This window comes from Halyomorpha halys, unplaced genomic scaffold (assembly GCF_000696795.3).
Source record: "Halyomorpha halys isolate HHAL.00 unplaced genomic scaffold, Hhal_1.1 Scaffold670.1, whole genome shotgun sequence".
Lineage (NCBI taxonomy): Eukaryota > Metazoa > Arthropoda > Insecta > Hemiptera > Pentatomidae > Halyomorpha > Halyomorpha halys.
Window position 1 is genome coordinate 561,060 of NW_027106188.1, and position 13,292 is coordinate 574,351.

Below are 13,292 nucleotides of genomic sequence, written 5' to 3' on the forward strand. Positions count from 1 at the left end.
CCAAAAAACGACAGGACTTTTTGAATGACCTGGTATATTAAATGTACTATTTTAAAAACAACAGTGAATTATATTATGCTGAAGAGAGGGACACATTTTCCCCAAAACTTTTTATTTTAAGCTTTTGATCTTTAGGCAATTATATTTTTTTTAAAATACAATTATATATATATATATACACAATTTGTTTAAACTATTTTTACCCTAATGATCATATACAGAAAGTTTATTCATGATTTATTTAATAAATATTGCTCTTCAATTGTATTGTGACAAACCTCTGCAAAGATGGAGACTGTGTGGTCTACATAATGCTTTCATATATTACTACTTTTTAAATTTTTAATTTAATATTCATAAAAAATAAAATCATTAATATGATTATAATTTATATAAGAGTAATCAAGTTACCTCAACTTCTTGAATAAAATCATGGCCCATAATTCCTGTTTCACCACAGTTAACTGTAAAAAAATAAAAGAAAGAAATGACTATAACTAGTACATATTATATGATATAAATACAAAGATAGGAGAGCTGGATGATAAGCCAATATTAATAACACAGAAGAAGCGACTGAGGAAGAGGGAACAACACACAAATACACTTTTCGCTGAAGACAATAAAAATTTTAGGCTACAAGATTATTATCCATTATTTTTATAGACACCTATAACTATAAACCAATTTTTCTATATAAATTATATATAAAGGTGTGTTCCAACAACCACTTCTGACTGTTCACAGTACAAGTTTTGGGAGGGAAAAACCCATACTATACATGCTCCATATAGTTCCGGACAGTCAGAAGAGGTTGTTGGAACAGACTTATACTGATTAGAATTGAAAATGATTTATATAATTATAAAATTCACTACGTCAAATATCAGATGAAAACAAAAACTCAATTTAAAAAAAAAAAATAAAATGTATAGGACTTATAATTAACGAGGAGAAGATGGTTGGGGGTGCGGTCAATGAAAAACACAAATAAGTTAAATCGACTGCAACCCCAACCATCTTCTCCTCGTCCATCATCCACGGTCAACTATCTCTCATAATTATGACTTATAATTAAATTTATAAATTGTTTTACACAAAAATAGTTTCATCTGCATTTCACTCAAATGGCTGAATCAAAGAGTTAGTTACCTCAACTTCTAAACTAAAAAAAAATAAAATAAAAAATAATGAAGGAGATAGTTATAAAGTGGGTTAATTGATTACCTTTAAACACTTTCTGACATAAAACAGGAGAAGGTTGAACACTGGTAATTTCCGTTTCAGTGTACATGTGCTTAAAAACTTGAGAAACCATAACAGGTTGAGAACAGTATGAAAGGTTGGCTAAAGAAATAAGATCTAGAACCTTTTTCCCATTTCCTAAAAAAAGAAAAAAAAATTTCATGATAGCTTGAATACTAATTACAATTTTTTTAAATATATGAATATATTTTTCAAGATTACTGACATAAAATGACAATTAGAGAAGAATTATTATTAAAAAAGAAAAATTATACATACTTGATGAACAGAAAAGGGCAATCTTTTTAAGGAGGTTATAACATGCTGAACCAACATTTTCATCAATTTTATTTAGGTTAATAGCAATATGAAGAAATTCAGAAGTAAATTCCAATATTTTATCAGCATGTGAATCAAAAAATTTGGTTTCACTTTCCAATAATGTTCTAGGAAAAAAAATATATATTCAAGATAAGTTTTTTACATCACATTAACTTTTAATTATGCAGATAAAATAAAATTCATACCTAGCAACATAAGCTCCAAGATTGATAAGGTGAGATTCTGCACAATAGAAACCTAATGATAATAACCCTTGAGATTTATGTAGATTAAGCAAGTATGTGACATGGCATGTATCTTCAGCAATCTGTTTTGCTTTGCTACAATCGTCTAAAAGATCTGAAAAAGAATATAGTAAAAATAAAGGTATGAAGAAAATGATCACCTCCACACTGAGAGGCACAAAGGAAAAAAGATAAAGAAAAAGAAACAAAGTTAACAAAAATATGAACAAAAAATGAGTAGCCAAAATGAATAAACTTTTGAAATATGTAGGTATTCACAATTTATATAAGAACATTGAGTGTAGAATTATGTTAGAGTTTTGAATACATAGTTCTTTTGTGTTTGTTTTGGTTTGGGATTCCAGAACACTTCCTCACTGAGACCAACTATTACTACCCAATGAAAAAAACCTACAGTGCTGGTCTCATGGTAGCACAACTGTTGGACACAAACGATTGTTTCAGTACCTCTCAGAGACCAACGACCCTAGCATATAGTTGTTAGTTTTATAGTTTCTGTGTGAACTGTGTGAAGAATAAAAGTAGAACCCTCCTTAACAAGCTCCTCAGATTAACTGGCAGTAAGAAAATAAATAAAGTTGAGATTAGGATAAGTGGGACATATGGCACAAAGCAATCTATCAGAACTCTTCTATACAACAATGAATGCCAGTATTGTTGGCAAGAGACCACGTAGGAGGACAAAAAAAAAAAGGATAGACAAAATCAACAAAGATACAAAAGAAGCATGCATCAAACTGGAAACAATTGTCAAAGAAAGAAAAGCATGGAGAAGACTAGTTTGGGAGACCATCTACAAGGTCTGTAGAGATAACCGAAAAAACAAAACAAAAAAAAAACTGACTTATTGACTACTATGTAAAATCATGCATTTAAATATATATTTTTTAATTATTTTGAATTGGTATAATAAATTTAATTTCATCATATTTTAATTTACCTACACATCACCCATATGTTAAATGTTATATTGCTTAATAATTTTACCTAATATATGAGTTAAATTTTTGTTTAACTAATTCCATATTTATAAGTTATACAGCTTTATTGGTGATTCTCTTGGTTCTGAATACATAAGCAGGGTTCTATTATACTGGATAATCTCATAGAGAATTTGAATAAAAGGAATAAAGAGGTATAGTTGACTTTAAATGTTTGCTCCATGTATTGAGATGTAAAGCAACAGATTCAATTATTTATCTATTCAAGACAAAGAATATATTTATTATGTGAATGATTGAAACATGCATTACAGTTAAAACAGAATTATTTTTTCCAATATTTTCAATAACTTTTATAGAAAGTGATGTTAGGTAGAACAGGGGTGCTTCAAGCAAAGTGAAAATGAATAACTAAAATTCATCTTGTATTGTCTTAACCACACCAGGTGGTTCATTCCTGGAAAAGAGTACTTATTATTGCTATACTTATAATTACCTAATTAATGCTTATAATTACCTGAACTTCAAAAACATTTCTGCATATAAAAGTAATAGCATAAATAGTAGCAAAATTGGCTCTTAAAAATGTTAGTTAAATTATTCAAAAATTATTAACAGTATGAAACAAATAATACAAAACGAAAATCATATAATATAAATGTAAAGTGATTATTATTACGGCTATATTCCAATGAGGCAAAGAGAAATATTAAATGAATATACCTGATTGATAAATTTTCTTATGTTTGACAGATCTAAAAACATTTCATGTCATGACAGAATCAATTGTTCAACAAAGTTATATTAAATAAAAAATAACTCACTCAAACTGGTAATATATTTCTTCAAGTACGTCTCTCTTTCAGAAACACTTTGAAATAAATAACTGAATAAGACATCCATTTTGTATTTTACCTAAAAGAATAGAAGAAGTAATAGCAAGATTATTGTCAAAGAAGTAATAGCAGGATTATTGTCAATATCAATTTATGTACACAAATAATGGTTAATAGGATACCTTTAAAGTATGAAGTGCATCAATAAATTGGATGTTATCTTCTAATTCTTTGGCAAGCGGAGAGTTCATAACCACTAGTGTAGAATGCAATATGAACAGAGCTTCGAACTGCCGAATATTCTCATGAACATATCTACAAAAAAAAAAAAAATAAAAGAAGAAAAGAAAAGTGTTTGCATATTAATACCTAGATTTAAATACTAAATACAAAATAGAACCTAATAGGGTAAAAATAGTAACATTACTTAAGCCGAATAATTTGTATGCTTTACTCCCCTTACATAATATCAAAGAAAAATATTTTCAAATACTATCAGTTATGAATAAATTCATAAAACTGAAATTAATAGAATATCAACTCCAATTACCTGTTCTGGAGTAGACAAATTAAATATGATAGCGTTCTTTCAATAACTTTTTCTAATTGTTCAGAATCCAATTCAGATTTTATAACTTGTATACCTTTTTCAATTTCACTAAAATAAATAAAATAAGAATCAGTATGGTAGGAAAAATAAATTACGAAAAAAATCATAAATTTAGTCACTCAAATCTCAAATAAGTCAAACAATTAAATATTTTTTTATTTCTGGTGAATGTAATTATAAAGAGTGTTCTCATTATACATGTTCATCACTCTTAACCTCTACAATTTTGATGAGGTTTTTGCTGGGTCTTAATGTTGGCATGTGATCCATCTTTTGAGAGTAATATTAAGTTTCCAATCTTATTCAGCACATCTAACTCTGGAATTTTCAATGGGATTTTTTTTTTTTAAAATAGAGATTCTGATAGTAAGTCGAATTTCACATTGGGCACTTATTTGATCCTACACGTTATGAAGGCATAAATAACCAAAAACTGAAAAGAATGTTTTACAAAGGTGTGTAAAATCAATCAAGATTAAAGAATAAAACCATTTTTAGGATTCAATTTCCGGCAATAATCCTTAAGTATAGAAAGCTTTATTTATTTAGGGAACTTTAATTTTAAACTGACTATGCAATTTAATTTTGTTTGATTTGTCACACAATTTGAATGTGAATATGAAAACTGTACCAAAAAAATAATTGTTTGTGGTTTAGGAAATTTACACCTTCAGGTCGTGTCAAATAAAAAAAGTAACTGATTCATTTTAAAATTTCTCTGATACAAGAATCAGAAAAGATAGAACACATACCACAGTTATGACCCACAAAAAATCAAATCACATTTCAAAAATTGTAGAGATATCTACAAACCCACTGTAAGTGAGGGAGGCATATAAAGTCACACATCCTGTAAAAGTAACTTTGTAAACTAAATTAATTCAGTTTATATTAATTAGTTTAGGTTAGATCAATTTTTTCATTGACGAATTTACTCCTTTAAAAGACTTGATAATGCAGACCACAGTAATGTTGATTTGAGAAATGTTTATAATACAATAAGATAGACTGATGAATTATGTGTGTTCAATGATTATAATTGAGAAAAAAACAAGTAAATTAAGAACTTCAACCTATTGCACTTTCAGTCTTCCATAAACAAACTGGTGTGCATGAGAAAAGAGATACAAAATAATTATATGAACATACCCTGATTCTGTTGTATGTAAAAGGTATGTAACGTAAGGTAATATAAATGCAGAGGGGTCACAAGAGGCAATGAGTTGTTTAGCATCCTCGATCATATTTTCATATCCTTGCTTGTAAATATACTTAATTAAACCATATACCTGCAGAATCCATAAAAAAAAATAATAATAATAATATTAAAAATTAGATATTTATTTATTATATTTATGCAATTATTTGAACTCTTAAGCTTTTCATTTTGATCTCATATTTAAACAATTATAATTCAAACAATATTATATTATAAGTTTGTTTTATATGTTAAAATGCCTATTGATTGGGATATAATCAATAAACATAAATGGCAAATCTAATTCATTAGTGAATCAAAATATCACTGTTTTCTTCAACTACCAGAAGTTTATTTTTCTATTTTGTGTTAGAGATATTCTAAAGATTGTACTGTAAAACTGAGTTAATTTGTAACAACCCTAATAGCTTTAAAAAAATTGCAACCCCGATTGATGCATTATTGAAGATGTAACAACTTTTATATGCTCATGTCACACTACTTCTCCGCCATATCCTAGACAAAGTGTTTAACCTCATTTTTCACTTCCTCATCAGAGTTAGATTACCTTCGGGCCATGGTCTAACTGCTAATTATAGCGAAGGTATCAAAATGTTGTAGTATACATAAAGTCCAAAAAAATACTTTATGTAGTCATTACAAATGCGTTTTGAGATTGAAAGGTGTTTTCATTGTTCATGGACTTAATGCCTGCTGGAACCACAAAAAATGTGGGACATTATCATACACCCTCCCTATAATCTGGAATTTAGGCCCAGTGGGGACGTCTTATTGGAAGAGGATTCAGTTCTGACGAGATAAAAAATGAGGTTCAAAAATTTATCAAGGATATGACGGTTACAAAAGATGTCATATGATCTTAAAAATTGCATTGACCAAAGTGGCGATTATGTAGAAAAATGTTTAATGTTTTAATTGATTTAGATATCATAGAAAATAAACAAAATGGTCGACTTATAATAAATTATAAGACCTTACTTTTAAGGACTAGTCTTGTACTAATTATAATAATTATATCAGTAACATATTTCAACTTAATTAAATATTACTTACATGAAAATAGTGAACATCTGTAAGACCATATTTCTTAAATATAATTTTTTTTGGAACATTGTTTGCATGTAAATAAATTTTTTCTGCAAGGGGATGATCAACACTGATAGCAGTTTTCGCAAGCATATTAACCTCTGCGCTCCATGGAACTGTGACATTAGCAACAGTAGTTTCAATTGCACTCATTTTATGCTGAAGAGAAATATATACATTAATATTGAAATAATAAAAATACAATCAAATTGAAAAAACTTAAAAGTAATAGGTTAAGCTTAGTAATTAATCAAAGAACTTTTTGATGAACTTTTGAACAAAAATTTTGTTTTCTCTTCCTGTAAAACAATCTAGGAGCTCTTAACATGTTTTGTGACTAGCTAACTCATGTATATTCTTATTAAGGTTATATACAAAAATGAATTATGTACGTTAGTTGTTTTAAGATAGAAAATATTGTTAATATGATTACTCGATATTTTGGGAATCTTTAATTTATTAAATTATTACATGGCATTAATTGGTATTTAAGGTTTTATTAATTATTTAGGGAATTTTTAATTTATTAAATAATTAGTGATAAAACTTAACACCACTGGCCGTCACAAGCTTAGCTAACCAGTAAGTAATCTAATATGACAACATATGAGTAAAATATTTCAACAGAAAATTAAAATATCCAGGCTGTTAAAGCCACTTCAAATTGACAAAGTATTTTTGAAGGAAAGCTTTAAAAAGACCAAAATGCCAACTGGCTCGGAATATAAACATTTATTTGGCTAGGCCAACAATAGAAAACATAAATCTAAAATCAAAATAAAACATTCAGAAATAAAATAAAGAACAGAAATATAAATAAAAGTGCCTTTCAAGATAAAATCAAATGAAAAAAAATAAACAAATTTACAAAATTCATAAGCATATAAAATAAAATACTGGATGACGACTCCGATAGGTCAAAGGAAAATATTTCCAAACTCAAAAGTTTGTGGGCACATGTCTATAATGGCTCTCTAAAGCATTCAGTATTCAAACCTTGATCAAACTTATCACCACAATGCTATTTATAAACATAGTGGCTGTTTATTATTATTCACAACTAAATTAAATGTTCAGAGACCATACAATTCACTCAGACAGAGTCTGGTAACAGAATCACATTAACCGGCCAGCTGATATTAAGCTGTTGATTATTGTTGCGTTGCTAGGAAATAATCCCCAATGACTGTTATTTCTGCATTTAAATATTACAGTACAAGTATAAATACAGTTTTTCTTTTAAAACAAAAACAAACTTCTAACGAAAATAAAACAAATAAAAAAAAAAAATGCAATTAAAATGAATACTACGGCTATTTAAAAAATATTTATAAATTAATGTAACTTAGTGTGAACACAGGCAATGAAAACAAAATACCTTGATATCCATTTTATTGTATGGAATTTGAGAAAATTTAAAATAAAGCCTATATCATACAATCACATAAACTGAATTGTTATTTGAGAAACGACATTTGTGTCATCTTTATGGTATGGTATTGTTTTTTAAATATCTGATTCAACTGGTAAGACCTAGCACTTACACAGATAATACTTCCAGCGAGATAAGAGAAACTAAAATCATAAAAAAGATGTTAAAACATATGTCCTAAAGGACATAATGTGTTTGCTAAAAAAACTGGATATGAAAAATGGGATAGCCAGCAATAGATGACAGAATGGTAGCAGTTCATTAAAAAAGTCAAGTAGCAAAATTGGACTTCATAAAAGTGAAGTTAACTATTTTGTAGAACAAATAAAAAGAAATTTTTTTTTTTTTTCTATGTGGGTATAAAAAAATATATTTTAAGAAGTATAAAAATATTAATAACAGGAAAATATTAAAGAGATTTAAAAAAACTTTCCCATGGAAAATACAGAAATAAAGCAAAATAATAGGATAAACTAATCGTTTAAGACAGGGTTTTCCTAACTACAGTTCAAGGGCAAAATCTACCCACTGCCAAGGTTGCACATTATTTTGATAATATTGTAAAGTTTTTACTTTTATAAGTAAATTATATAAAATAAGAATCAAATGTTCTTGTTTAGCAAACGATAAGAAAATTTAACAACTAAAGAACCTAATGATACTATACATTTTAACTGTAACTAATGGTAATGGTATATTATGGTTATGGTAAGATAATCTAAGACTTAGTGCAAGGTCAAAAGGAGGTATTTTAAAGCAGTTCAAAACTTTTATGGTACTTACATGAACATTTTTGATTAAGTTAATAAAAGCGATTGCACGGGATTCCCATGAGCTTTCTATATCTCCCCAACTAGATGAAATTCTTGCTAAATTCTGGAAGAAGTAGAAAAATTATATACATATAAAATAATTAATTAAAAACAACTCAAGTTTATAATTAGTAATACGTACAGAAATATATTGTGATAACAGAGAATCCAATTCAAGGAAATGTTCAGAGCAAAATTTCTTAAGGAACCCAGAGATTAAAGATGGAATAATTTTTTGAGACACATTGTCCAACATTAAGAAAATAACATCTTGAATGCCATTCTGAAAATAGATAATATTGAATCAGTTAATATCTTTATAACCATTTTTTTTTTTAAATAACAGGATAAACTGACTAGAAAATAAATAAATTATAACAATAGAAATTATAAATATTAACATTTTAGACCAACTAAATTTCAATAAAATGTAACACGACACAAGATCATAAGTGGAAATAAATCCTTATGGTTATAAGAATATGGTAGTAACCATATTATTCATTATAAACAAATGGGACTTTGGCTATCACTTCCCATCAACCTAAACTGGTTTCAATACACCAGAGACATGGTATTATAGTCATGTGTATATGTTCTATCTTTGATATAAAGGGGGCGAGAGTCTGGATCGGGGGCGCTTTGAACAAGAAATATCAGATTGAACAAATGAAAAACTATACGAGCATTTATTATGACTATAGTAAATCTCAACTGAGCATAACATAAGGAAAATAATTAAATAAAAAATGGTTATTTGAATGGACTTACTTTAATGTACTATGTTTATTACATACACTTATCTATGTATGAAATGTATAGTAAGGGAAAGTATCGGGCTCATGAAAAGTTTTGAATTAAAGTTTTCGATAGATTAGTTTGTACTTTACTATGAAACAGGGCCTAGGTCTCCCAAAATGATCTGTGTGTGAATTTGAACAGCCCAGCTCAAAAATGAATTCATATGAAACAATCTTTAGTGTTCTTGACAACACAGTAAAACCTGTGCTTAAATTGATTGTATTTTCTCATCATATTTTCCTGATCCCTATCCCTCTTAATGTTTATCCATTTTACCCAAGAATTTGTTTATTTATCTCTGTGGTCAATTTTAACTCACTTAGTCGGGACTCTACTGTACTTTTCTTGTCTGTATAAGAACAGAAATAAATTTAAAAAGTTAGAGATAACAGAGAACAAGATTAGGAAGGCATTATAAATACTTACATGATAATTAAACCAACTATTAATCAAGTGATTCATTATTAATAGTATCTAGCACATACCTCTCTTTCAATAGTAGTTATGTACTCGTCAAAATCTATAGATATTGAATATTGACTTTTTAATATTGATAATTCATAAACATGCTTCGCTAAAGAAGTCAATCTGAAAATAGGTGAAAAGGCAAATCTTGAGTTTTCCTGAAGGGGAGGCAGCTCCAAACGGGGATCTGATGAAGGTAGAGCATAAATAATATTCATGATATCCTTCACGAAATTAATACCCTTGTCTGGCCAAAAGGAAGCATCTTGAAGTTCTAATGTCCTAAAAAGGAAGAAAGAGTGTAAAAAATATAGTTATCTAATTTCTAAAACAATCAAATTTATTACGAAGGTCTTATTAAGGTAAGTATATACTACCCAGCCGAATCTTTGTTAATCTGTTTCAGTATGTTATAATGCATTGTAATTAGATAACATATTAGATTATGGGATAAATAGAAGAGTAGCATGCTTTGGTTTCAATTTTGGAGACTAACTGACTACCTACAGTTATTTCACATTATTATTTTTAAAAAATAAAAAACAGATTCAACCTAAAAAAAAAAGTAAGTACTAATTAATAAAACTGTACTTGGTTCTTTCAATTATCCACTGCACTAAATGGCCAAGCAAATCAGGATGCGTTTTGAGAAGTACTGGAATATAAGTTTTCAACCATTTGAGGACTCCTTCAACAGGAACTGAGAGAGGTGTTGATTCAAACAGATCTATTGCTACTCCGGTAGGTAGTTCATTACGAATTCTTTCTTCATGCCTTCTACAGACAATAACTGCTTTACTAATTTCTGCCTAGAAATACAATACCTATTAATATAATAATAGGTAATTTGATAAAAAATAAGTTTTTCTTTTTTCTTGCATTGTAGTTAGAAAATTATATTATGAAAAAGAAAGATGGTTAAGGAAATATTGATTTGTCCAATAAAACAAACTTTTAATAAATTTTAAGTTCAATAGAATATTGTATTTCAATATTCAATAGAATGAGAATTCTGTTATCATTACAAACATGCTCACAATTGAGTTTCAGCTCTCAACCAGGTTTTAGTCATCAAATTGAATAAATTTTACAATACCATTTGAAGACAATATGTATTGTATTTGTGATACTCATTTTATTAATAATACATTCTAAAATCAATTGTTGGTTATAATCATATATTATCAAATATCATATATATACATCAAAACATTTCATATCTTCTAGTATAGTTTGTTTATTGTACTGGAATGGTATGAGTATGATAAGAATTTCTTAATATTTTTCATTGAAAACACTAATATTCTCCATTGATCTGTATTGAGCTATAAACAAATAATTAATTCTGATAAAAGTCTTTTTACAAAACCAAGTCTGCAATGAGAGTGCTTGGTTGGAGTTTGCTACCCCACTCTAGCAAGGACCTCTGATCTTATACCTATCAAGGCTTATAGGAGTCACTTATTTATTTATAATTAATCATCTATCATATAAAATCTGAGCTCAACAGTCAAATTCAGCTAAAAACTAAGAATACAGTTAATGTTAAAGTTAAAAGTGATATGAAGGATGTATGTATTCCACAAAGAGGCACATATGTTAACTATTAATAAACCTTGAAATGATGAAAAGTATGAATGTATAAATTTCAGATACAATTTTCGCAAGACTAGAGCACCATTATTATAAACACTAAAATATTGTAAATAACAGCACAATGTAAATCACTCACTTTAGATAAATACTTTAAACAGATCATAATTGGATTAGAATTACAAAATATGAGCCAATTTTCGGGTGATGTAGCATCTTCACTTATTTGAATAAATGTTCCAAGAGTAATAGAGGCTTTGTTTACATCGTTCATCAGTTTTAAAATATTATCTGACTAAAAAAAAAATTTACCAATTTATAATATTGAAAATATAAATAAATAAAATAAACAAATTTACATAAGATATAATAGGTTTGAATAGTGTACATACTGATGATTTAGGCTGACGAAGTCTTTTTCCCGCATAGTCAAGAAGATAATGAATCATTTTCAGATGTGGAGCTACAGTTTTCAAACAACATTCAGCGACAAATTCAATGTCCTGAAAGAATTAAATATGTATTGGATAACATAACTGAACCAGGAGAAAATCAACCGATTATAATTAATTGAAGATAAGATTTGATTCCAGATTATTATTATAAGGAAAGCCATGTGGATCACCAAATCATGATTGCTTAACATTTGTTATAAATACATGATTCAGATATGTTAAAATAAATAACCTTTATTTCTTCCAGAAGAGAGCAAAGTTGCTGAAAATATTCAGTGATAAGTTCTGAGGGTGTTTTGATCCACAGTTGAAGCTCACCCATCAACCATATAACTTTGGATTTATAAACATCTTCCAAAGACAGACTGAGATCTCTTGCAAATTTTTCAGCTTCAGAAAATTTCCTTCGTTGTAATAATCGATCTAATCTGAATAAAAAATATATTTAAAAAATCATTTTAGAATTCATTGTATGCTTGGAATTGAATTATAAAATATTTACCTAAACTCAGGCTGACTTTCAGTAACTGCTTTGACTCGTAACGTATCAACAATTCCATTTTCTCCAAATCCATCAATAAATAGAATATCTTCTAAGCTTGATTGATTGTATACAAGAAAAGATGGGGAGGTTATTTTTAAGCGGAGTTTTACTTTGAATACTGGAAAAGGAAACACTGGACTTAAAAAAATATTTGGTTCTTACCAAAATCATTGTTTTATTTATTTATTAATAGTTGATCGTGTATAATAGATTATAGGAAGATAGTCCGGGTGGAGGTCAATAAAGGTACAAATAGCAAAAAACAAACAACTGTTTTGTACTTTTATTGACTGCCACCCAGGCTATTTTCTTACAATTAAATATTTATTTGTGAAGTTAATGTTCTTAGAATTCTAATAAAGAATTTCTCTTATACTCTCATATTACAACTACAAGTCCTCGTATTACTCAAATTTCTTACCTCACAATAGAAATATTTATATATTAAAATGTAACATATTATTAAAGAGCATAACTTTTTTTTTGAAATTGATAGATATTACAATCTGCCACACAGTTGTGGGCAATAGGTAATATTGATGAATGATCTCATACATACTAAAATAAAAAAAAATAAAATAAAATAAATAAGTATATAAAAAAAAAAATAAAAAATATATACAAACAAAAGGATAGACAAATGAACATAATCAGACTATCTGTATG

At 27.9% G+C, this 13,292-nt stretch overlaps 1 protein-coding gene across 3 annotated transcripts in view; it reads right to left on the reverse strand.

Moving 5' to 3' along the window:
- rod (rough deal) overlaps positions 1 to 13,292 on the reverse strand; it is a 39,950-nt gene that overhangs the window by 17,326 nt on the left and 9,332 nt on the right. For all 3 annotated transcript variants that reach the window (XM_014427778.2, XM_067053716.1, XM_014427779.2), the window contains 17 exons: positions 12,585 to 12,744; positions 12,315 to 12,510; positions 12,020 to 12,130; positions 11,767 to 11,922; positions 10,626 to 10,843; positions 10,055 to 10,316; positions 8,911 to 9,051; positions 8,740 to 8,832; positions 6,492 to 6,683; positions 5,369 to 5,508; positions 4,160 to 4,267; positions 3,792 to 3,924; positions 3,598 to 3,688; positions 1,773 to 1,926; positions 1,525 to 1,691; positions 1,228 to 1,383; positions 412 to 464 (listed from right to left, as the gene is read on the reverse strand). In XM_014427778.2, coding sequence (XP_014283264.1) covers positions 412 to 464; positions 1,228 to 1,383; positions 1,525 to 1,691; positions 1,773 to 1,926; positions 3,598 to 3,688; positions 3,792 to 3,924; positions 4,160 to 4,267; positions 5,369 to 5,508; positions 6,492 to 6,683; positions 8,740 to 8,832; positions 8,911 to 9,051; positions 10,055 to 10,316; positions 10,626 to 10,843; positions 11,767 to 11,922; positions 12,020 to 12,130; positions 12,315 to 12,510; positions 12,585 to 12,744 — 2,531 coding nt within the window. The remainder of the gene's footprint in view (positions 1 to 411; positions 465 to 1,227; positions 1,384 to 1,524; positions 1,692 to 1,772; positions 1,927 to 3,597; positions 3,689 to 3,791; positions 3,925 to 4,159; positions 4,268 to 5,368; positions 5,509 to 6,491; positions 6,684 to 8,739; positions 8,833 to 8,910; positions 9,052 to 10,054; positions 10,317 to 10,625; positions 10,844 to 11,766; positions 11,923 to 12,019; positions 12,131 to 12,314; positions 12,511 to 12,584; positions 12,745 to 13,292) is intronic.